General features: G+C 42.6%; 1 protein-coding gene across 4 annotated transcripts in view; it reads right to left on the bottom strand.

Moving 5' to 3' along the window:
• dock4b (dedicator of cytokinesis 4b) overlaps positions 1 to 25,924 on the bottom strand; it is a 166,140-nt gene that overhangs the window by 65,180 nt on the left and 75,036 nt on the right. For all 4 annotated transcript variants that reach the window (XM_015957327.3, XM_015957351.3, XM_015957334.3 and 1 more), the window contains exons 9-15: positions 25,296 to 25,377; positions 23,640 to 23,700; positions 23,402 to 23,534; positions 23,130 to 23,218; positions 11,605 to 11,730; positions 8,044 to 8,168; positions 1,856 to 2,018 (exon numbers count right to left, since the gene is read on the bottom strand). In XM_015957327.3, coding sequence (XP_015812813.1) covers positions 1,856 to 2,018; positions 8,044 to 8,168; positions 11,605 to 11,730; positions 23,130 to 23,218; positions 23,402 to 23,534; positions 23,640 to 23,700; positions 25,296 to 25,377 — 779 coding nt within the window. The remainder of the gene's footprint in view (positions 1 to 1,855; positions 2,019 to 8,043; positions 8,169 to 11,604; positions 11,731 to 23,129; positions 23,219 to 23,401; positions 23,535 to 23,639; positions 23,701 to 25,295; positions 25,378 to 25,924) is intronic.

Here is a 25,924-nt window from a genome sequence, read left to right as displayed (position 1 = left end):
CAAACAACAACAACACATGGGCATGACACCAAGACCAAAATAGGCAAGAACAGCCTGCAAGTAAACAACCGAAGCAAAGAACTTCAGCAGATCCAGTCAGTGCCAAATGAACTGTGTTTACCCATTGGTGTGTAGTAGTTCAAAGTTCAGTTCATACATTTTAAAACAAACTATTTTATTTATTAGTTCATCATTAAACATTTTTAGCTAAGTTCACTGTTTCAACAAACAAACTAAATAATACTTTTTGTGTGTATGTTTATGTGTATATATATACACACACAGTATGTATGTATGTATGGTCGCTGCATTTGTGGGTTCTACTTTTTAGAAACTCTATGGTTAACAGGCTGTTTTAGCTAGGCTTTAGCTCCGTGGAGATCTGAAGCTCAAACGGCAAAAAGAACGCATTCATAAACCCGCCAGAACGAACACACTCACTTTATTTTTTCTTTGAACGATCGATCAATGAGCGCGTTCGGGCACAACGCTGAATAAGGGTACTGCACACAGCTATAGGCAGCAATAAGAATAATATTAAGAATAACATTAAAGTTGTCGAACAGTCAACTAATCAATTAATTTGTGTAGGAATGAATGCCTTGTAAGTCGAACTGTGAGGAAAAGAAGCACCAATGCGCCTGTTTCAGGAAGTAGAAGATTTCCACAACAGAGGAGAGATTCAGAAAATTTAGAATTTTTTCCTGATATTTGTCACACAAATATTTGATATTTGGACATCTGCCGTCTGATTGGCTAACAACAATATGATTCTACCACTGACTCTGTCTGCTTTGCAACACTGAAGTTTGATCTCCACAAATAACACAAACCTGGAGGAGCTTCTGCTGTGTGGTGAAGTTACTAATGCTAAAAATTAGCTTCTACTAGTCAAGATGTTCTCTGCTGTTTTCTGGACGCTTAAACAACAACAACTTTCCCCGTCGTGAGTCAAGATGGGTGAGGACATGAATGATACGTGACAGTGTGATGTAGATCTGTCAGGATTTTCAAATCCTACAGTTTCAATGTCTATTTTTTATTAAAAGCTAATGCAGGAGATAGGTGTAGAAAAATATGTTCATGTTCAGCCTGCCCAAAAAACTCAAAATGACCAATTATAATCAGAAACAATAAAAATGTATTATTATTATTATTATTATTATTATTATTATTATGAAGTAGAAGAAGAAGAAGTAGTAGAAGAAGTAGAAGAAGAAGAAGAAGGAGGAGGAGGAGAAGAAGAAAAAGAATTTTCCACAATAAAGGAAGAGAATCCTCCATCTCTGTTGGTCATGATAAATAGCCAATAGTGAGAAAAATAATTTTTGTCTCATTTGGAAAAGAAAAGTTGGACTAACAGTGTACAGCACTTGGAAAGGAGAGCTGTGTGATGAACCGAGGATCAGTCATGCAAGAGAAAAGAGACTATCTGGACTCCTTTCAGACAGTAATGTGATCAAGACTTCTCGTGCTTGCATACATTTCAGCTCCCTCAACCAAAAGGTTTCAATAGTTTTAATCACCATTTGGGAATTCTAAGCTTAGATATCATTGTAGAACATTACACACTTGTTAGGGCTGGTAAAGTCAAAGAAACCAGTGACCCTCCACTTCTTTAAGAACTTTAACGTAACAAGAAAAGTCCAGAAGTCTTTCTTTAACTTTTTTAACTCTTTGAATTCTCATGTCCAGGATCAGTCACAGCCTCCACCAAAATGTGTGCAAGAGACTGAGTACAGCAGGTAAATTAGACAACATTTGGTAAATAATACAACAAGACGTAAAAAGACAGTGATATAATGCAGTACCAAAGGCACTGTGCGAGTGAATCAGATATTCTTTTGTCACTTACTAGAGCAATGCCGAAACTCGAAGCGGACATGCGATCCTCGAAACATGTCAACCGGGATGGGCAGTTTGATCTGCTCGGCCCAACGGGGACTGTTGTTGTGGTACAGCACCAGAGAGTGGTAATCATCCCCACCTGGCTCTCCTGAACCTGCAGCCATGTAGCTCTGAGACACATAAAGAGACACAAAAGGATAAATAAAAATAGTGGGAGTTAATTTAAAGGAACATCAGGAAATTGAGGAAATACAAGGCAGCAAACAGGAACAAAGTGATGGGGACGTGGTCTATGTGTGTGTTTATGTGTGTTAGGAGGCTGCGTGCCATGCTGTGGCAGCAGCAGTGGCAGCAGGGCTATATTTGACTTCCTTTTTTTCCTCCAAGGCCAAAGCAGAGGAGGAAACCACAGAGGCAAAATGTCACATTGCTGAACCAGAAATGGGAAACACATCTGAGGAACTCTCAACTGGGTAAACCATCTTGGCATAAAGAGCTGGTCTACAAAGGAGTCACCCACTGATGAAGAAACGGGTCAACTTAAAATAACTATTGAAATGAAATAAAATAAAACCAGCTCTCAGTCTAATTCAGCACATTTAACAACTGCTAATGGAGGGTGATAATGATTTTCCGTGTGTTTGTGTATGTGTGTTTGGGTTCACTGACAAAATATTTCATGAACCACTTGTAACCTTTAAATGAAATTCTTGAAAAGTGATAATTGGACGAGCCTTTACAACCAGTTCACTTTTGGAGTCAAACCAAGTCAAGATGGCGTCTAAAGCTGACAACTATTAATAAACAAAGAATCGGGTGCATTAAAAAGCATTGAGTTAATTCTTGCTGAGCTGCCTGTTGAGTCAACTCAAGCAAGCAACGGTTCAAGTGAGGTGTTCATTTAAAAAATGTGTCAACTCTGTGTTTCAAGCTGATTTTCTCAATAACGAGGGGTGCAATGGTAACCAGCCTGTATTTGTACACTGCTTTATCAAGTCCAGGTATTCCAAAGTGCTTCACACTCCAATCAGTCATTCACCCATTCACACGCTGGTGATGAGCTACATTGTAGCCACAGCTGCCCTGGACTTCAACTTTGGTAGGGTTACGTTATGTAAACCCCGGTTCTTTGATAACAGAGTGAGGTGTTTCACTATGAGAATCGCCCTGGCGTGACCAACTACCGAAGCTCCAGTGACATCACATCTGTCCCTGACAGACCGGTTGTGCCGTGCCCAGGCTCCGCCCACCCAGTATATCCACGGCCAACCAACCAGTCCTACTCATTCTTAAATTTCTTACTGTTAATGCAAGAAGGGAATTGTTAGTGAAACACCTCACTCTGTTATCAAAAAACCAGGGTTTACATAACGTAAACCCTACGTTCTTTTTCTAACTTTGTTCGGTTTTTCACTATGAGAGATATGGCCCTACTCCCGGATTGCATGTCTATCCTGAAGCGAGCTGCAGCAAAATCCAGCTTAACCACTAGGCAGACACTGTGCATCCTGCCTCCAGCACTGAATGCGCCAGTGAAGGTTGAGACACATCCAGCCTGTAAAACCGCACAAAAGTTGGCGGCATGGCCCAGCGAGCTGCTGCACAAATATCCTGGACTGACACACCACGAAACATGGCCCAAGATGTGGCCATGGTCCTTGAAGAACGAGCACTCACTCACACAGGGGGTTTAGCACCCTTACACCTATACGAAAGGCGTATTGCTTCTACAATCCAGTGTGCCAGTCTCTGGCGAGACACAGGCTTGCCTTTATGGGCTGTGGTAAAAGTAAAATGTTGTCAGGAGCTGCACCACACATTTATTTCCTTGGCTAGTGAGTGCAGCTGTAGGGAGCATGTCCTGCCCTGACGGTTGAAATAAGCTACCACTGTGGTGTTGTCTGTCTTCTCTAAGACACAACGGTCCCTTAAGTAGGGCAGGAAGTGCTTTAAAGCTAGAAGCACTGCTAGGAGTTCCAGCACATTTATGTGAACCTGTTTCAAACTGCGTGACCAAACGCCATTCACTGCTCCCCCATCAAGGTGGCCCCCCAACCTGTAAGGGACGCGTCCGTCATCATGGTAACTCTGGACAACCCTGCCTCTAGCGGAACTCCATTTGTGAGAACTCTTCAGTCTCCCCAAGGCTGGAGAGACGACATACACGGGGGAATTACTTTCACTCTGCAGTGGAGATGACGGTGGGAGCACAGTCTTAACGACCTCACCCACCGCTGGACATCTCTCATCATAAGAAGCCCCAGTCGCAACACAGAAATCATTGACACCACGAGGCCGAGAAGGCACAGGCAAAGTCCATATGAGGCATGGTTTCCTAACTGAAAACGTGCGACACACTGCGTGAAGGATGCGATCCTCTCTTCTGACAGCAAGACGCGATAAGAGAGAAAGTTTATCTGAAGACCCAGATATTCTGTGTATTGTCTGGGGAATAAACTGCTTTTTGTCCAGTTTATTTTGAACCCCAGGTCGGTCAGATGGTTCAACACCACCAGCGCATCGCTGGTTGCTTGCTCCCAGGAGGGAGCGCAAATCAGATAATCGTCTATGTACGGGAAAATTCTAATCCCGCGACTCCTCAGTGAGGACAGCGCCGCCTCCACACACTTGGTGAACACCCTCGGTGCTAATGACAGCCAAACGGGATGGTTTGAAATTCGTAGGCGAGAAATGTCCTGTGTGGAGGATAAATAGAGATGTGAAAATAGGCATCTATGAGATCGATCGTGACAAACCAATCTCCTGGGCGGACGGAACGGCAGTGTTTTGTGAGTCAACATTCTGAAAGTGTACTTGCGTAAGTGTTTCTTTAACCCACACAGGTCGAGTAAGGAAGGGAGAGATTTCCCGTCCTTTTATGGAATAAGGAAATAGCGCCAATAAAATCCCTGGTGGGCCTCGTCACTCGGCACTATCCTGATCGTTTTTTTTGTTCCAACAGTGAAGCGATTTCTTCTTCCAGGATATGCGCCGAATCCTCTTTTGTCACTGACATTATTATCCTGTTGAAATGGGGCTGTTTTGAGGCAAACTGAAGCCTGTAACCCCGACGAAGTGTCACCAGAACCCAAAAGGGAGCTGCGCATGTGCGCCACCTCTCGGCCCGAGCAAAAAGCAAGCCGCTGTTGGGTGACGTCAGCTCCGTCACCCGAGCAGCCTTAACTCGTCCCGTGGGAAGAGCGAGAGGGCCCTCTGCTGGGCACAGAGGGACCTGATGGGGCTTGTTTATTCTTAGAGGGGAGCTTCCTGCCCTTGGCTGAATGCCTGGCTGCAGCAAAGCTATCTTTATTTTTAAACGATCCCTATGAACATATTTGCACACATTTGGGAACAAAGTGCTTTGTGACTTTGACTGTGTGCTCATGTGAAAACTGAAAAGTTTTTGGTGACACTGGGTTTTCTGCTCCACACACTCATCTCTGAACTGAAGAGGGAGGAGCAAACAAAACTCCTGCTGGACTGGGAACCACAGGAGTGTTTGAACCCTGAATACAGAGGTCTGTGTTTTTCTCTGAAAACCTCCTCTTTTTTGGAGAGGAGAAGCAAGGGCAGCTAGGATGTCTTCTTCCTCTTGCCGTCGCTGGGGTGAGATGAGCAGTTCCTGCCGACGACCAATTTCCTCCAGGATTTCTCCTTGATAAGCTGACAAGAGAGTAACTGCATTGAGGGAACATGGCGATTGGCCAGCATATTTGTACATCCTCTGAAAAATGGATGCTGTTTTAGATGAGAGAGCAATGCTAGATGATGCTGGCACGGATCTGCGGTTGGGGGTGAAGGTGGTACGCCACTAAAGGCTCCACCGCTGGGGGTTCAGCCAGCCCAAATTCTCTCATCCCATGCACCTCCAGTTTAGAGCATCCCTTGGTGGGGAGTTTGCTCTTAAATGGGCTAGACTAGTAACGGCTCATTTCTCTCATGCATGCTGGGACAGCCGGCAAGAGCTGCTTGGATGGAGAGGAGGATAGTGGGAGCCTCTTACCATTGAACAGGTCTCGTTCCGTCCTTTCTGCCCCTTGGGCTGCTGGCCACTGAATGTTGAGCTTCGCCGCTGCTCATTTGCAAACCTTGTACAGATCGGCATCCCCCTGTGATACCACCCCAGTGCCGCTAGGCGGCCTAGAGAGTTGAGTTGGGAAGGTGGAATCCTCTTCCTGCTCTTCCATGTCCAAGTCAAGGAGGTCCGAGTTCGCATCACCTTCAGCTTCCTCATCACCCGCATCAAGCAGCCCGCTGTCAACCAGCCCCTTGAACAGAGGTGGTAGCAGGGGCTCCTCTTCCATCATATCCACCCAGCTTGTGGAGGCTCACGGCTGATGGTTGTCACCTGCACCTACAGGCATGGCCGAGCTGAGGCCTGGGTCCCGGCTGTTAGCCACTGCCACTTTAAGCCTCCTTTCTCTTATTTTCTCAGGCATGGAGGGGTTGTGAGGGCATGTCTGTGGGTTAGCCAGCAATGCCTGGGCATGAGCAGCACCCATACACGCTATGCACATAGGATGAAGGTCCCTGCCTGAAATAGAAGCCCTACATGACGCCGGGCACAGGCGGGATGCAGCCTCTTTAGCCTTCGGTTCCGACCCTTCGGTGGGGATAGGTGTGGAAGCCATAACTGAAAATCTGACTTGCCGTGATACGTTAGCCTGAAAGAGCCAGCTAGTTAGGAGAGGTAAGTCTGCAGCCAAAGCTCGATTTTATATGTAGGGCAACTCGTCGTGACACGTTAGCTGCACCAAAATAACTCGTTAGCAAGTAAATGCTAAAGAAGCAAAGGACAAGCTCGCCTCAATGCGTTAACTTGAGCTACACTCGCTAGTACTACTTCATCAATGACAGCAGGGTAGCCGTGGGAGCAGTTCGCCGTGACGCAGTGACAGTTCCCAGCGAAGTGTACCAAGTGACTTAGAAGCACTCACTCAGCACAAATCCAGACAGCAATGGGTCTGCGTTCGGCAACGTATCCTCATGGTATGCCTGGGAACAGTTAAGCAGCTAGCCAAGATAGCCTGAAAATCGCTAAGGGAGCAAATTGTAGTTTCTCACGAGAAGAAAGCGAGAATGAGTAAGAGCGGGTTGGTTGGCCATGGCTATACTGGGTGGGCGGAGCCTGGGCACAGCACAACCGGTCTGTCAGGGACAGACGTGATGTCACTGGAGCTTCGGTAGTTGGTCACACCGGGGCAATTCCCATAGAACGAAGTTAGAAAAAGAACCAAAGTATTGCCCTAAAAAGACTCACTTTGTTTTGTTTTTTTTTAATGCATGTAATCGTGTTAGTCTGGCTGAAGGCGAACTGGTTCTAATCGTGCTGAAGCACCCAGATAATGTGGAGGCAATCCGAAGTCCTTCCGTATGTAAACTGGTCAGCTGAACTTATGTGATTAGACGCTCGCGTTCCGGAAGTGACAAGATTGCAGAAGCGGTCTTCTGATATTATTAGTGCCGCAAAGTAACACGCGTAACACCATCAAACAGGACCGTGCGTACCAAATAAGCTGTGTTGCAGCTTTATTGTTGTACATTCCTTCAGCCTTTGGGCATATCCTGTTTCAGTTCCGTTTGCTTCGCTACTGCCAGCGTTTTTTTTTACTATTTGTGTTGCAATAAGCACCAGAAAAATGTTGACATGAAAGACCACATGTCGCCACCTACTGTACCGGAGTGGAACAAACTTTATTTGAGAGGTTGTTTTTGTGAGGATCCAGATAACTTTGTGCAACTTTCTGAGTCTCGTAATGACGAGCCTGCACAAACTAGTAGATTAGAGTTGAGATGAAAAAGGCCTATTTGTATTTAGGACCCTAACCCTTTCCCCTAAGAAATACACATTTGGCTAAATCCTAAAATTTCGGGATTAGAGCTGACTCTGTTAGCAAAATGTCTTGTGCACCACTTGATGGCTGTCAATAAAACTATCAAAAAGTAAGAACTAGATGTACTTTTACAACTGAATACCTTTGGAAGTCAATCCAAGTCAAGATGGCGGCCACACATAATTTACCAAAGACTACATAGCTACAACTCAGTTTTACAGATCATCAACTAAAATTAGATCAAGCATAACACAATTTTGTCTTTAGGGTTAATGCAATAACTTGTCAATTTGAGATGATCTAAGTTCAAATCTCTGGCATGAAAAGAGGAAGATGATATTCAATCTTGGCCTTTAATTACCTTGAGGACTTGTCCATCAACGTCCAGCACATAGACTGTGATCTCTACGTTCCGGGCAACGCTCTTCCCACCCTTCTCAAACTCTCCTCTCTCTAGTGTGACGTAAAGGTCATTCCTCATCTCTCCTGCAGGAACAGCACAGATAAAGAAGCCAGAAGACATCGATTATGCATACAATCAAGCATTATTAATGAACAATCAGCAGATTTTTTTGTGCAGCGCCTCACAGTAGGGATTCAGTCATAGCGGTACTGGTATTTCATTATATATCCCATGCAGCGATGATACACGGCTCAGGGGGATGACATTTGAGCTCATTAAAAATCGGATTCAAAGGGATTTATCAGAACAGACATGTCATTTTTTTATTACAGGAGAAAAACATCATAGTGGTGACATTTACACATAAAACTGCTTCTGAGACTGTTATTCAAAAGGTTCTCACAAGTAACCCACAAATGAACATTTTTACTTAGTTACTTAAGACACTTAAATTGGTCATTTAAAAAAATTATAATAACATACATATAACGGGATTATTCTTTCAGTAATATTTAATTTTTGTGTACTATTCTTCTACAGACTTTCAATTTTCTAAAATAGTGGCCCTTTATTAGCTTCTTCACCAATATCAAGAGGTCTTTAAACATCTAACGAGCCAAAAATGTACAGAAACCCTATGAACGGTTGCGCTTTGATCGGTGCTTTAAAAAAATTATTAAAAGCTGTAAAAATGCAACCCAAAAAAGCTGACACTTCCTTATATTTCTATAAATGCATCTGATCATTGGATGACTATATCAGGTATGCATTTATTTTCCCTCTGTAGATTAAAATAGTGCATAGCATGCTGGGCAACATACAGGAAAGGGCTGTTTCCTCTGCAGCCAGGTTTAGACACATTATACTTATAAAACCTCAGTCTGTGAGTCATATCCCTGCCACAAGGGTCACCAATGATTTTCTGTTCTTAACTGAAACCATGGCAACATGAGGCATTTTATACTCTAATTTCCCTAATTTTCCCTCTGGGATTAATAAAGTATCTTTGAATTGAATTGACACACACACACACACACATATATATATATATAGATATATATTATATATCTATATATATATATATATATATATATATATATATATATATATATAGAGAGAGAGAGAGAGAGAGAGAGAGAGAGAGAGAGAGAGATAAAGGCCAGAGAGGAATTTGAGTAAAAAAGACCACTTAAAATAATGACTTCAGCTTAAGTGAAAGTTAATGAGGAAATATACACAGTGAGTGGGATACAAATCTAGAAAAAGAGCATGAGAAAAAGAAGCAGAGAGCCTTCCCTGTGCCCAAGGGGAGATTTTCACAAGCAGAGCGAGTGAGATCACTCAGCTTTAAGGGGTTTGCAGCCAGACAAAGACAATGGAAGAGACAGTGAATGTAAATCTGTGTTAGTGAGGCCCTGGGGTGGCACTGGCTGTGGTTCCTTACTCGGCTGACCAGACATGACTCCAGTTACATCTGAAGGATCAGCTGTTCTGAGAAACAAAACCAAACCCTACATTCTGCATTTGTAAAACAAAAGATGTACCTGTTCAGTGATTCTGTTTCATCTCGCCGTCAAGTGGTAGTGCATTTGTTACCAAGGCAACAAGACCCCATCTAGCTAAGCCTTAGGGTCTCTGTGGGGCTTTGTGTCATTTAGCGAGGCAGCTATGTTCAAGACACAATTGGAGGATTCCATATACTGGAGGGTTTTCCTAGGGACAGCAGTACCTCAGGAGGTAGAGTGTGCGGTCTAGTAATCAAAAGGTTGCAGGTTTGTTCCTGGATCTGACCAAAGAATGCTGCTGTTGTGTCCCAGGGCAAGACTCGCCTGCTGGTGGTGGTCAGAGGGAACGGTGGCGCCTGTGTTCGGCAGGCCTCGCCTCGAAGCTATGGCTACATCAAAGCTCATTCCCACCAGTGTGTGAATGGATGGATGACTGATTGTGTAGTGAAGCACCATTTAGGCCATTTACCATTTAGAGTTAAAATATTGCTTGTGGGCGTGTCAACATGGACGTAAATTTTTTTGGGGGGGACATGTCCCCCCCACTTTTTCCAAAGTCAAGTTTGGACCCCTGCACTTTTTACCATCCAAAAACAATATTACTTTATATTAAATTGACACTGGTTGAGCTCTAGGACCAAGCGAAAAACAACCGTTTGTGTTGAAGCCTGTTTCCCATTAGAGCATACTGTAAAGACCCCCCCCCCCCCACCCCCCCAAAAAAGCAAAAATGACGTCCATGCGTGTCAATAAGGTGCTTTTACAGGGCAGAGGTCAAGTAATGCACCTGGAAAATTGAAGTTTAATGCCTAAAAGCTAATGTTGTCTTACCGGCTGCTCAAACCTATTAGGACATAATGGAACTGAAAATCAATATTCTCACATGAAGCAGGAACAGAAATAAAAAGACAAGCTGACATGTTTTATTTATCACTATTTAAAGGTGCATGATGTAGGAATGACACAATGTGGTCAAAGTTGGGTACTGCAGTCTCTCTCACTCTGGTGAGTCATTTCTGGATGACGAGAAAAGACGAGTCATAAACATCTTAGGTGTGTTCTTGCTGTGTCTTTCTAATTCCATGCTTTCGTTCTTTTTAAACACAGAAACAGTTTTGTTTACCTGTTTTGTAGCTACAGTTTTGCCGACGGCTGCCGGCTTCTTCAGGCTGACGCTGATGGTCGGCGAAACTGTAGCTACAAAACAGGTAAACAAAACTGTTTCTGTGTTTAAAAAGAACGAAAGCATGGAGTCATAAACAGTAAGTTGACATAAATATAATATTGAGTTTTGGTCATTTTAAAAGGTAGCTCAAGATTCTTTCAGAGCAAACTATTTGCTTTTAGTTGACTGTTTGCATTGTTAGCTCAGTGTTACCCTCTAGCCCTCTTTACCCAATATTAGAGTAAAACAAACGGATGCCAACCCCCCAAGCTGGCTGAGAAGGAAATCTGTTTCAATGTAATCTTCCTGGCAACATGACTGAGATTTTAGTCTGTTTCATTATTATTTCAATGTAAAATTCTTACTTATTGTACCTTTATATTCAACCAAATCAGCCTCTTTGCAGATGGCAGTATTTTCTATTTTGTCAAAAGAAATTATGAACGTAGCATTAAATATGTTTGTATTTGCTCTATAATTGCCTTGTGTAACGTACCAAAGGCCAAGTATTTACATCAAAAATGACCAGAAAACAACTTTTAATTTGTAGATCCAAATTTCGTCTCACACATCCAGGGACGCATTACATCAGTCTGGCTTTCAAACAAGAAAAGAAAGGATCTACTACCTTGTAACCAACCTTGTAACCAAACGCAATGTAAATTTTTAATATACAATTTAATTAGCAAATATGGATAAAAGCTATTTTCAATCAGAATCACTAGACTTTTTTTAAGTGATAGCCCCTGAAGTAAACAATTTTATTTCTAAAAACTGAGGTATATAGTTTTGTACATTAACTTTTCATTAGTTAACGCAGAAATGATTAGTGGAATAACTGGGTGATACCTGGCATGATGATGTCAGAAAAGCCCAGTTTTTTTGTGATACACACACCCCGCGTGAAGAGGCCCATGTACTCCCGCCTTAGTTGCTCGATGTCCCCGTGGAGGAGCTGGAGAGCCACAGCCAAGCCTAAAATATGAGATAATGAGAACATTCAACTTCTAAAATAACATTATTACAAGGGCAAAGCACTGCTTTTACCAATCTATTCAATAAAAAGCTCAAAATACATAATAACTACTGTCAAAACAATAAACGGTCATGTACTGGTGAAGAAACTCAAAAGAGCACGTTGCAAGTTTTATTACAACATCATGGGTTTGTCAACCAGACGACTGCACCTAAGTCTGCCAAGTGCAATATTTATGGTATGGAAAGCAAACAGACACCCATATTTAAACATGAGAAGTACAGTCAGTGAGTCATTCTGAGCTTTTTATTGGGAATAGTTTTAACAAGAAGGCAACCCTTACAAATCAAATGTTAGTGGATAAGTCAGGCACACAGCTGGTGTTTGAAGCTTGAAATGCATCTTCCTGATAACTGTTGGTGATCGCTTGTCCTTGTTCACGGAAAGGCAAAGTGAGCAGAAGAGTCAGTGAGATGATAAAGGTTAATGTAATAGTTGGGCGTTTTTGAGGTAACGTTTCCTAAGTTTGAGGGGTTTCAATTACCAAGTCAGTAATTTGCTTGAAGATCTGATAGGACTCTGTTACACTGGATTTAAAAAAAAACTATTTTTTTACCACAAAACCTAATCATGGGGAACCAATTTCAGAGTCTTTTAAAGACATCCTTCACCAAGGACATGGCAATAAAAGACAAGACTGTAGAATCTCAAGATTATTGGAAAAACAGCACAAAGCTAGCCTGTGCTAAGTGGATAAATTGCATGTAGTTATATGGTTTAGTTTGGCTTTCTTTGTGGCAACACTACAAAGTGAGAGAAACATCATGTGAGAGAAACAAGAAACCAACAAGGACAGTTCTTCAAATGTCAATGCAGGCTGGCTCAATTTTAGCAGGTCCTTATTTAACCATTTCTGCATGTGTGTGTTTTTTATCCCTTCAGTTAATTGTACAGGTGAAAAATCTTAAGGTAATTACTGACATTTGCATCAGCTGCTGTTTTTCACTCTTGCCTTGCTAAATTAAGTTCTTACAGTAAATAGTTAAATATCTGTAATTAAATGCAGACCTCTAAATCTCAAGTTTGGCTTACAAAACCTTCAAGGATGTATTCTAATTTCCTTTCAATGACTGCAGGAGATACCTTGCCTAAACAGAAACAAGTAGTTGTTATAAACAAATTAACCACAGACAGAAGTAGACCAAAGTGTCCACCTTCTTCTCTTGAGCCACAACATCCTGTTTACAGGCATGTTGTATTTAGTAACCATAGTGTGCACTCATATAACAGGGCCTCACACAAATTCGTACTTTAAAATCAGAACAAAAAAGAGAGTATGATAAAGGACTATTTGAATAAGAAATATGTTAATAGTTACATAAGGTGTTTTTTGTCAAGGTCAAGGTTCCATTTCTGTCTCCCCCCGACAGGTGGTGTTCCCACCGTAGGGTGCGAAGTCTCAGGTGATGTGTCACTGCAACCACCGACTCCCCCTAGGGTAGGTGGTTTTCCCACCACAGGGTGAAGTGGTCCAGCTGCAGAGATGACGCAGACACTGTGGATGTCACTGACCTCGGAGGTACTGGATCGACTGGTCAGTCCGGCGGCAGCGTTGTAGTTAACAGCACCTAAAGAGGGAATGAGGTCCTCAAGAGGTACCATGGCTGAGTCAGCCGAGTTCGGAGTGTCCAATCACCAAATGAAATGAGAACCTTAAAGCGTCGGAGAAGGTCCTCCCCCAAAAGGAAAGGAAAAGCTTCAACGTCAGCTACAAACACTGGATGGCTCACGGACATGTCTCCCACTGAGAAGTTTAGGAACACCACATTCGACAAGGTCATTTGGCCTGAAGAGTAAGGATGGATGTTAACGGCGCAGGGCGTGAGTTGTAAGACGTGACCCTGTGCAGCTGCAGCCAAGCGGACATGCTCCCAGAGAGAACTGGACATGATAGTGAAATCTGAACCGGAGTCCAAGATGCCCTCACAGTTGTGATGTCCAGCAATGGTCAGTATTTAGGTACAGTTTGACCATTCAACATCTGGTCTAAAAGGAGACACAAGACTGCATGTTTCCCCTTTAAATTGGCCTGCCTTCATCCCATCAGCTGGAGCTCAGAGCCTGAAGCTCTGAACACAGATAACGAAATGTCAGCAATAATGTTCTCTCCTCAAGGTCCAATCTTTCAGGATTCTTCATGCCTCCATATAAGGAACACTCGCAGCCCAGATGTCCTAAATCAGATATGAACTTCTACAACTTATAAGCTGGATAATCATTAAATAAATGTTTGTTTATTGCTACTTATTATGATTATAATATAATGAAATGTTTCATTAATCTGTGCACAATGATTGAAGTTTGAAATGAATGTTATGTTATGATTACAGTGATTGAAATATGTTTCAGCATGTTAATATGACAAGGTCATAACCATTTGCACTCACACAAGGACAAAGTAAAGTTAAGTTAAACTCATGACACATAGATAGTTCTTTACCCAGATTAGAGCATCCAGTATCAAAGAAGGTGTGTGTTTCTGAGATTCTTGGTAATATTCCTCAAACTTGTCAACCTCTGGTTGGCTACACAAATCATAACATGAGAACATTAAAACCAGATTACTCTGGTGATTCCTCAGTTCTAGAGAAAGCTTCAGACCGGCCATCTGAAGCAAAGCCCTCTTTAACCATCAAAGCTTTTGACACGTCGTCAAAACCTTTTTGCACTGCGAAGCTGATAAAGCAAACAGTTCCTGCAGAACAAGCTGATATTGTTTAGACTCCTTCAGAGTCCCAGACACGCGGTTACATCCATTTGGCGTGAACCGAGACATCTCTGGACTGGAGAAGTCGGTGCATTGGTCAATCTACTGGACCTTTGGTGCCAGAGGTCATCCGACCTCTCTGACCTTCGGATCCACTAAGAGGGTCTACAGAACGGCTGAAGTAGACACACACACATAGCGTCTGATGTGCTTTTGATAATAATCAACTTCATAGCTTAGCGCAACCCAAATTCTGTTGCATCCCGAACTCAGCTCTCCTAGATACGGAAGTTCTGACTAACATTGCATTCACACATAGGTTTCATACATCACATTTAGTTCCATCCATCACAGTAAATGCTTTGTTAACTTGTCATGTTTTAATTGTTGGTAAAACGAAGTGTGTACAATCCCCTAATAAATAAAGAATCTTAGAATCTTCTGATTAAACACCATAAAGACCAAGCAGGGTTGCAATTCTATATTTAGATAGACTATCACAGCTTATTGGTCATAAGTAGAGGTAATATATGTATATTGAGCTCTTAAAGCACTCAATTTACCAAACCCTACACAGTCAAGCGCCCTCTCCAGGGTCACCGGAATGCGAGGTTTCTCATTAGGACCCTCACGGACAATATTGCAGAGGAACCTTAGTGGAAGTCTGACTGGTGAGCTAGACTCGCCGGGTTTGGTGGCAGGTGCTTTGGATGCTAGAGGACCAGCGCTGATGGAAGCGACCACACCAGACTTCGCCGAGGTCACAGGTGTCATCGGATGTGCCGTTGTGGCAGGCTTCGACTCTGCAGGACCTGCTTTTACGACCAAGTCGCATGCTGGTTCAGGAGGTGGAGGAGGGTCTGCCCAAGAGATGGACAGAATCGACTTGCATGCCAATGGATCTTTCAACAGGGCCCAAAGTGCAGAACTCAGTGCGGCGCGAGCCGTTCCAGGAGAATGGCTCCCAGAATCAGCTCTCGGCCTTGGGGCAGAACTGTAGTCTCTGCGACCACGAAGCGGTGAATACCGGTCAGAGGGAGATTGGCGCTCGCCTGAGCGAGACGACTATCTCCTAGAGGAGTATGATGAACCCCTCTTTTCTATAAAAGAAACACAATGTTTGTCACGACAAAGTCGTGGTGACTTAGGGTCCCCCTCACCAGGCGGTGGGGGGTTCCGAGCTCTGGCAAAACTCTGAGACCTGTTAGTAGGAGAGCCTCGCAGCTTGGAGTTGTTATAGGACTTCTGGGCCTGTGATTTAGCACCAGGTCTGCTGTTATTACCTTTACGAGTCCCTAACGTAGTCCCTTCCAGTCGCTCTCCATCTGCCTCTATTGCCAGGACCGAAGGGGTGTCCTTAGACTTAGTTGACTCTTTGAACCCTCTGAAGCTATAACTTGCCATCCTCCTGAGATCGTCCATAGATTTGACTCGAAGGTCTACCGCACCCATATAGGGGCCATACTGAGGATGCAAATTGCCAAGGAAAAGCTCTTTAAAGCCTTTTTAATCTCCCATCCCCTTCTTACATTGCAAACCAAAGTACGCGTCAAAGAGGCATAGGTAGAAAGCTTGTGGGTCTTCAAAATGACCTTGTTTGACTGCCAAAGCTAACTTTAAACCAGCTTCTTTAGCATCATAAGTATATTCTCTTCGAATTACACCTTCTAGCCGGTCGTAAACATTTGCAATCGCATCTTGCTGGCCATCAATGAACAAACCCTCTGCATCTGAGGTTAACCTTATCAGAAAGATCTTGTCCTTGAGAGTCACTCCAGGAGATCTCTGAAAATGGTGGTGAAGGTCACTAAGATTCGTGGTGCTGGACATTACACTCCCTAATGAGGCTCCAAGCTTTGGCAGTTATATGTATGTACATTGAAAAGACACACAGCCAGGCTCTAAAGGCTTTCGTAAGGCAGCAGTTTGAAATCAAACTGCGTTACTATTCTGCCTGCTAGATGTAGCTGAGAATGACAAAAACACCCTCAACCTTTGCTGTTCTCAGCCCACCCAATCTGCCTCTTCACAAACTTGGAAAAAAAAAGAACTCAAAAACAAAACAGAGTGAGCTGTCGCAGCCTCTTCTGTCACTGCCTACGCGTGCATGTGGACGTGGGAGCTGAATTATCTACCTGACTCATATGGAGCCAAATTCTTATGAAATCCCTTTTCATGGATCACCGGGTGCATGTAAATAAAGCTCCAATCATCAAGCCCTTCTACTGGCTGTTGAATTCAACCACCACACAAGCACACATGACCCTGAACGGCACATGTAAAGAAAAAAAATGAGATCATCATTTCGCTCCACGACAAATAAAAGACACTACAAAAGGTTTTTCTACCATTTATGACTGGAACAGCCTGCGTGTTTCGTCTTTTCAGGACATTCACCTCTTTGTTACCAGGCTTCTAGTTCTGTCAAAGGAAGTTTAAAAGAAGAGCCACACAGTGACGCAACTTCAGAGAACACCCGTAAAAGTGGCAAAATGCACATTGTTTATGCTCATCTGCTTCATTATGTCCATTGGACCCAATTTTGCCTTCAGAACTGCCATAACTCTTCATGCCATAGGTTCAAAAAGGTGTTGGAAACACCCTGTAGAGGTTCTGGTCCATCTTGACATGAAAGCATCTCATGGTTGCATGCCTGATGTGAATTTCCCATTCCACCACATTTGAAAGGTTGTGGACTGGATTGAGATCTGGAGACTGTGGAAGCTGTTGGGAGTCCAGTGAAATCATCGTCATGATCTAGAAACTGGTTTGGGATGGTCTGAGCTTTGTCACATGGTGCATTATCCAGCTTGGTTGTGAGCAGTGGTTATTAGAGCTTCTACTGCCTTTGGAATACCCCAGACAATTCTGGCCATTCGTCTTTGACATCTGACATCAAGACATTCCTTTCACACAAATACCACTGGTTGGATATTTGTTCTTCGTGAGACTATACTCGGAGTGAAAATCCTTAATAAATCAAGATTTTCATCCATACTTTGAAACATTTGTACATTGTATCGTGGGTCATAAAGGACCTTTTGATAGGTTGACAGGCCAGCATGACTTAAAGTTTAGGAGGAGGATGCAGCTAGCAAGTCCCTTCACTTTATCTCTTGGGCAACAAAGCTTAGTGGCGCAGTGGTAGTGTCTGGCCTGGGACTGGGAGATCGGAGTTCAAATCACCATCGAGTCATACCAAAGACTTGTTAAAAATGGGACCCAATGGGACCCCAGCTTTAAGGGGTTGGATTGGGGTGTTAAACCACCAAATAGTTCCTGATTGTGGCCGTGTCTGCAGCTCATAGCTCCCCACAGGGATGTGTCAAATAAGAACAGTTTTCAACACACCAGTGTGTGTGTGACTAGAATGGGACTTTAATGTTTAAACACCACAGAGGACTCTAATCTGAACAAATTTTAAGACAATACATTAGAGTTGGAAGGCACAGAAAGTAAAACCAGAGAGCTTCTTTATGGCTCAGCTTCTTCGTCACTGTGACACTCTAAGCTATTTCGTCATTACTGCAGATGAAGCCACAATTGCTTGTTCAATGTATTGTTCCATCCTTGCAACACACATTAACAAGACACAAAATACGATACGTTGGATCCCCCCTGAACATGTGGAGGTTCAGGGCTTGAAGTTGTCAAATAAATCACATCATCTGCAAATAGTAGCGATGTAAACCCAAGAATCTCAAATCAGACCCTCCTCTCAAAGACTACACCTCAAGGTCCTGTACAAGAACATCATCAGTGAGAAAGGAAGCAAATCTAATTTTGGGAGCCCAACAATAGCTTAGTAAAAAGAAAGAGGATTGCGCTCTTGCTTTTGGAGAACAGGGACAAGATTGTTCTTAAAAAGTCCCTTGGGAGGGACGACACTGAACATTTTCTAGATTCCCAAGAGACATGTTTAATGGAGAACTAAACTCCCATGAGCACCCTTCCCTCACCAGCTCTCGAAGGGTTAAGATGTACTCCACTGTTCCACGACTTCAATGAAAGCCACAACCAAATGTCTGATTCAAAAACGAGTTGAGGCCTCCTTCCCAACAACCCAGAGCAGAAATTCCCAAGAAAATTAAGAAGCAGAACTCTCAATAGGTGGGACACATTCTTTAGACCCCCCTCATCCCCCCGATTCATTCAAGAGATGATGGAAACAACTTGAGTAAATGCTAGCAAGCCTTTCTCTGACATTGATGGTGCTTTTAACAATAAGCGTGACTAATTTCATTTGATTGCTCAATCTTTGAGAAGAAAATGCCGCTCTTAGCCAGGAGGCATGAAACACTGTTAACTCGAGAAGCACGCATAATATCTGCACTGTCATCTGCCAAATGCTTTGGAACTTTCACAGCAACAATAACAAAGAATTATCTTCATCCATTATCTCTGATCCCATGTGTCTAGCTGTGTGTTATCTATGGTAATACAACCAGTCAGCAGAGGCAGGAGTAAGGAGCAAATAAAGCTGGAATCTAAGCGGAATCTGATTAAGATGTTGTTAGAAGTTCAATATTAGATAACAGCAGGAGCAAGTTGTGAAAAATAAAGTCAATGGTTGCTTAATATGGAAGTTTTAGAGCCATGAGCTTTATCAGAAATCAGTTTACGCTTATCTTCTAAAAAAAGTGATTTTCGTATCCGGCTCGTCCTTGGCAATCCCACAAATTTGTTCATCACTATTCAAGTTTCTTTCTGTTAAAGATGGTCCAGGAGGAGCTCAGATAACAAACTGCTTAATGACTTTGTGTCATATAGTTAAAGCATCACACTACCTCACATGTGTGCTTGTTCATGATAATTTAACAACCCACCCTCTCATGAAGAACTTATTGGTAATCTGAGGGCAGGTGGAGAGGGCAGCTCTGTCAGGAGATACATCTCTGAGATTCCAGAGGTTATTGTAATTGATTTTCTCAATTCCCCAGAGTGTGTGCAACTCGGCCTGAAGCAATCATCAGCCTTGATAAAAAGAGCTACGCTACACTACTTCTGCAAGAATGTATAAGCCTGTTAAAGGGAACGTAATGAAGCCAGTGAATACTTGAAGATTCTCTCTCTCTCTCTCTCTCTCTCTCTCTCTCTCTCTCTCTCTCTCTCTCTCTCTCTCTCTCTCTCTCTCTCTCTCTCTCTCTCTCTCTCTCTCTCTCTCTCTCTCTCTCTCTCTCTCTCTCTCTCTCTCTCTCTCTCTCTCTCTCTCTCTCTCTCTCTCTCTCTCTCTCTCTCTCTCTCTCTCTCTCTCTCTCTCTCTCCCTCCCTCCCTCCCTCCCTCCCTCCCTCCCTCCCTCCCTCACAAAAAAAAATCCAAACGAGAAAATAGACCAGAAAGGAAGAAGAAGGGAGTTGACTGACATAACCTACCAACACATTCTCACACTCGAAGCGTGGAAAAATGAAGCTGGGTGACCAAGCGTTTGTTTCCGATGCGTTGGGAGCCCCAGTGCTTCATTTTCCAACTGCTGCGGTAAAACGGAGATTTCACCAAATTGTGACCTTTAACCTCTTGCTATTTAACCTTCCCCTCACCCCCATCCTAACCTTAACCCTTTTGCGCATGTAAAACGTAGTTTCAAGTTGTAACCGGTTGCAACGTCCCTCTCTAACACGGTTAACAAGAAGTTTAGAATAAGAAACTGGGTTAAGGTTAGGATGTGTGTGAGGGGCAAAAGGTTGGAGCAGTGGTCCTCAATAGGCAGCCAGCGGGCCATGTGCGGCCCTGGTCCGGACATCTTGCCTCTGGGTTTTTTTGGAGTGGCCCTCAGACCATTATAATTGAGGACCCCTAGGTTAGGGGTTAAATGTCAGTTAAATGTGAGTTTTACCGCGGCAGTCAGAAACCAACGCTCTGACACGACGTGTAGCCTCCCGACGCGTTGATACAAACACTTGGTCACCCATCGTCATTTTTCAATGCTTCAGGGGTGCGAATGTGTTGTAAATTCAGGTTTGGATTTGCATACAAAAAGTATCACTGAATCCAACATATATCATCATATTTCTGGATTTTGTGTTCATGCAGAATTACAATGTGATCAGAATTCTAAACGATTTTATCACTTTTGATCACTTGATATAATGTGTCTTTTATTTCATTTGCATCTATGTTGCACAACCAAGGGACGACTCAAAATGCATTTAGGTGTCAAGTAATTCAAAACTGTAGCACATTTCAACAATTGCAATATTTTTTTTAAATACGTCATAATAAAATATTATTTATCAAATATTTTTCTTCTGCGCAATCAAAAGAAAATAACTTTACAAATATGACATACAGGATTCCACAAAATCCAACACAATGGAATTTTATATACAATGTGATGCAATACAACATGACTATTGATCGCGTGATTTAATGTGACTTATTACGATTCAATGTGAGTCAATAATATTCAATGTGACGTGATACAATATGATAAAATATATTGCAAAACACTTCTCACCTCAACTTTTCCTCAGTTGCTATTTATTATTTGCTTCACGCTGCGTCATACTGATCTGTGTCATAACGCAATGGTGATTGTCTAATTTTTCAGCAAAACTGTACTTTAACTTAAGATAGATAGAAAAGCTTTGATGAAATGATGTGATGGCTTTTTCACTATTTGTTTCCAATAACAAACTGCCACACCAGTGTGGTTTCTTTTACAACCCCTGTGCACAAGTGACAAATTCAGCAGCTCACTTCTGTCATCAGCATCTCTGTCCTCTTCCTGTCACTCGCATTTTCTTCAGCCTTTTGGTTCCTCTTTAGGGGAGCAGACTAGCTTTATATGCTTGCGTCTGCAAGAAACCTACAATTGCATATGCACTCAGACGATTTATATAAATAGCTGCATCCGCATCATACTGAACAACAGCATCAGCAGTTTCCCATAGCAACAGGTTGGTGGAGATTTAGAACATTCAGTCCCTCGGATGTCAAAGAAAAATCATGTGTCATATGAATGCTAATGATAAATGACCCACACTTGGATAGCGCCTCTCAGAGTAAGGACTCCAAAGCGCTTTACACTACAGTGTATCATTCATCCATTCACACATTCACACACTGATGGTGATGAGCTACGATGTAGCCACAGCTGCCCTGGGGGGCACTGACAGAGGCGAGGCTGCCGAGCACAGGCGCCACCGGTCCCTCCGACCACCACCAGCAGGCAAGGTGGGTTAAGTGTCTTGCCCAAGGACACAACAGCAGAATTCTCTGTCCAGAGCCGGGATTGAACCTGCAACCTTCCGATTACTGGACAACCCGCTCAATCTGCTGAGCTACTGCTGCCCATATGAAGAGATTTGCTTGGCAGTGAGATTCATGTTTCATTGCAAATAGAAGTCACACTTATGCAGCTCCATGGTTTAAAATGGACCAACTCTCACTAAATGACCCTTTTTAAGAAAATGAAATGACCAAAGGAGGTATTTTATAACAGAAAACGGAACTAAAAGTAGAAAAGGCAGCATAATTGGACCTAAAATAAATGTACTCACATTTGAAGAAACTTGTAATCACTAAAGCCAATTTAAGACTTCTTGGTAACCTAAATGTGATGTTTAAAACGACTATGTTTTGGAACTGTAGGCTTGGTTAAACAGAAAACGAATGTTTGCAAAGTGAAAAGAATCAGATGATTAAATGGATTCTTGGAGAGACGCACAGCTGCAGCAATAATCAGATGTGTTACCTGCACAACCTGTCTTTGCCAAATAGACCAATGCCTCAGACTCTTTTATAGTTTTCACTGTTTCTGTAAGAAATTGTGTTTGGAAAATGCCGTGTTCTAAGGATGAAAACACAAGTCTTTACTTGTGTGCCCATCCTTTATGGACAGCCTTTCTACAAACAAACACAGTGGGGCAAGAATTGAGTTTGGTGGGAGCAGATCTTTAGCTTGGTTGAACTGTCAACTTTGGGTTTGCAGTCAGGTGCGAAGTGGCTGAGATGAAGATAAGCACCTCCAAATCTGAGGCCTTGGTTCTCAGAAAAGGTCATAGAGCAATAACACAAATACAGGCAGGCTTCTTCTGCAGCGTGGCTGGGCACCGCCTTAGGGGTAGTGAGAAGAGCTCAAACATCTGGGAAAGTCTCAGAGTAGAACTTCTGCTCCTGGACGTTGAGAGGAACCATTGTGGCTCCCACATGCCTCCCGCAGGGAGAGTTGTGTTCATCCAGGAGCAGATCCCAGGTCCAAACCAGGACACAATGGAAGGATCATAACCCTAAAGTTATGGGAACATCTTGAGTTCCCAAAGATGGAGCTGGTGGGAGAAGCTGGGGGAGACAGTCTGGGCATCACTAGGGATGCTGCCCCCGCCGGAGAACAAGATGGCAACAACAATGATGAGAACAAGTGATTGGAAATTCTGTTTAGTAAGACTCTTTGCCTCCAAAGGCTTTGCAGAAGATAAATGTTGCAACAAAAATTATTTCAGTGCACAAAGTTACTGAAGTTTTTGAAGAGGAAAAATACAAAAAAACTTACTTTTTCCTTAAAATTTTTAAAATGATTTGATAAATTTCATGTAATTTTTTTGGCCATTTAGAGAAAATGATTCAGCTTTATTAGTAACTTCCTACATTAACCAAAAAAAGCCCATTAACAGAAAAAAGGTGGTTCTTACCAGTGTTGGATCCAGACAAGTTGTACCTAGAATTGGCCTTTTTGACAATGTTCTCATGGATTTGGTACCACTCACTCTCCGTGTTGCACCTGGAAAAACACATGGCAACTCAAAAATCTGCTGTAAAATGTAGAAAAAAACCTCAGTTGCTGTCAGTTGTGACTTGTTGTTAACACACAAAAGTGTTAGCTTCTCCCAAACTTACGATGTTGAGGGTAGACTACGCATGATCCATAGAAATGTACTTTTTTTTTTTTTTTGCAGTGACTTACGCGTAAACTTTGAGCAGGTGGTCATCCTTGGAGTCAGCAGTGAGGAGATCAGCAATGCTGACAACAGCGCAGCCAAACGGCCGCCTGTACTGAACGCTGCATGTGTTCTTCTTCTCTCCTGCTCCCATCCTCCCTGCAGAACACCAGAGACCCATGGTGAGAATAGGACCATTATGAAAGGCAGGCAGACGTAAAAATATTCATGATGTGCTCAAAAGAATGAAGAATTTCCTCCCACCTATTCTTATGATGTGGACGACGATGTAGACATCTTTTCGTAGATCACTGCTTCCTAAATCCTGACGAACAAAGCAAGACCAAATATTTCAGCACAGAGTTGTATATCAGGCATTGCTTGAGTTGTGCGATATGAAATGTTCTATATAGTGACTATAAATAAATCAGCTAATTTTAGGCATCAACATCTTTTTTTCAGTGCACGTCTAAATAAATTGCAGCCTGCTCCTCCTATCCAGAAAACTCTCCTCCACATTGCAAAGTTGTCCAGATGGAAGTGAAGAGAGACGAGGTGGACGGTGATCAAGTTCATCAAAAGTTCCAAAGTAAGACAAACTTGTTTCATGAGAAAAACAGCACTAAATCTGTCACCTGGGAGCAGTTTAAATTTATTATGGAAGGCTCTGGGTTTACAAGGATGGTTGATTTTTCAGTGAGACATGGTGACGCTGCACAGCTGAGCGACTCACCGATCAATAACTGCCATGCTAAACATTCTAGCACTCAGTAAATGACACAAATGCTGTCTGAGGTGACATTTTAGAAATTTTTTCTCAGAATTTAAGTGATGAAATCTGGTCACTCGCCCTATAGAGCATTATGTGTGTGTTTGTGGCACAGATAAGAAAAGATGAAGAAGTGTCACGATTAAAGTTAAGCTGTGGAGAGAGAAAATAAATACTAGTTGGAGAAAAAAGTTAAAACAATCATTTCAGAAAATCTGTCAAAAGAAGGAAAAAAGAAAAAAAACATGAAAAAATTTATTTGCCTTCTTCTGCAACAGTTTTCACTGTAAAACTTAAAGACCAAGTTCCCTTCTTTTTTTTTTTTATACATTTACAGTGGTCTCTAGGATTAACAAATGCCTTATGAGCTGATCTCCATGAGGGAAAAAAAGCTCTAGCACTCCTGTTTCAGGAACTGGAAGCGAGCAAGAGGAGTCGAGAGCAGAACATTGCAGGACTTTGAACTTCATTTCATGATATTTGGACATCTTGCCTCTGATTGGCTAACAGCAACACAACTCTACCACTGACTCTGTTTGTTCTGAAACATGGATGTTTTATCTCCACAAATAACACAAACCTGGAGGAGTTATGTTGTGTTATGAAGTTGCTAATGCTAACAGTTAGTTTCAACTGGCCAAGACGTGCTCTGCTCTTTCCTGGATGCTAAACCAACAACAGCCTTCCCCTCTGCGAGCTAAGATGGGTGACCGATCATATTTCAAAGCGCACAAGTAAAAGACGGTTTCACAGTGAACTTGGTCTTTAAAGGAACCTCAACCCATCTGAAGCGTATGGAGTTTTAGCAGAGAAGAGTATTAACAGACAACTTTTTAAGCCTTGCTTTCAATAACATCCCTACTTTTTATAGTCTAAATGATAAAAACACACCCTGATCCAGGTCACATTTAAATTAAACACTCATTCAGCGGGTAAACAAAAAAAAAGGGGATTTTAAAATATCAAGGCATATATTTTTATTTTGTGGTGAAGCCCTAAGATATTGTGATATGAATGTTCTGCTGCATAAGTAATTATGAGCAAACAAAAGTGCACTGATGTCACTTAATGCATGAGTTTATTCTTCTCTAAATGGTTTTAAATCACTCCTTGTCACGCTTTTTAAACAAAAAGTCGTGTTCTCTACTCACCACAAACAGCGTGCATTGTCTTTCTGACTTCTCTGGCCACTTGGGCAACCCGCTCTTATTCAGTCTGACAAAGAACCTTTCACTGCACAAGAAGAGACAGAGAGAGATATGAACAAGGTCAGGAGCGGTGGCTGGGTGTCACACAAAAGTAAACAGCAGTGTCCAAGTTACTGCGAGCTGGAGCAGAATAAAGATTAGAACCAACGTCAGAGATGTCAAACGTGGAGCAGTGGGCACCGGAGGAATCGCTTCAAAGTTCAGTCTGCACACTGAGGCTGTCCCAGACACAATATGAGACAGGAGACAGACAGGCAGTGGAGAGAAAGATGACTAAGCCTGAACAAAATCTCCAACACACACCATCCGTAAAAAGGTTTGACATGTGGCTTCTTGATGGCTGAGTAAAAACCCCTCTGACACATTTTATCAGATACTCGACTGTCATCAGAAAATAGTGATGACTCACAAGTAAAAATGTATAACCTGAACACATCCAAACTGCTAATCTGGCTGTCATGAATCTCTTTTTAGTGACAGACAGGCCTACGGTAAATCAGGGCTGCTATGTCCAGATAAATGTCGTCGTCGTCGTCTTCCTCCGCTTATCCGGGTCCGGGTCGCGGGGGCAG

The sequence above is a fragment of the Nothobranchius furzeri genome, chromosome 1 (assembly GCF_043380555.1).
Source record: "Nothobranchius furzeri strain GRZ-AD chromosome 1, NfurGRZ-RIMD1, whole genome shotgun sequence".
Classification (NCBI taxonomy): Eukaryota; Metazoa; Chordata; class Actinopteri; order Cyprinodontiformes; family Nothobranchiidae; genus Nothobranchius; species Nothobranchius furzeri.
The sequence above is the reverse complement of the archived record's forward strand: the minus strand, read 5'-3'. Positions and strand labels throughout refer to the sequence as shown.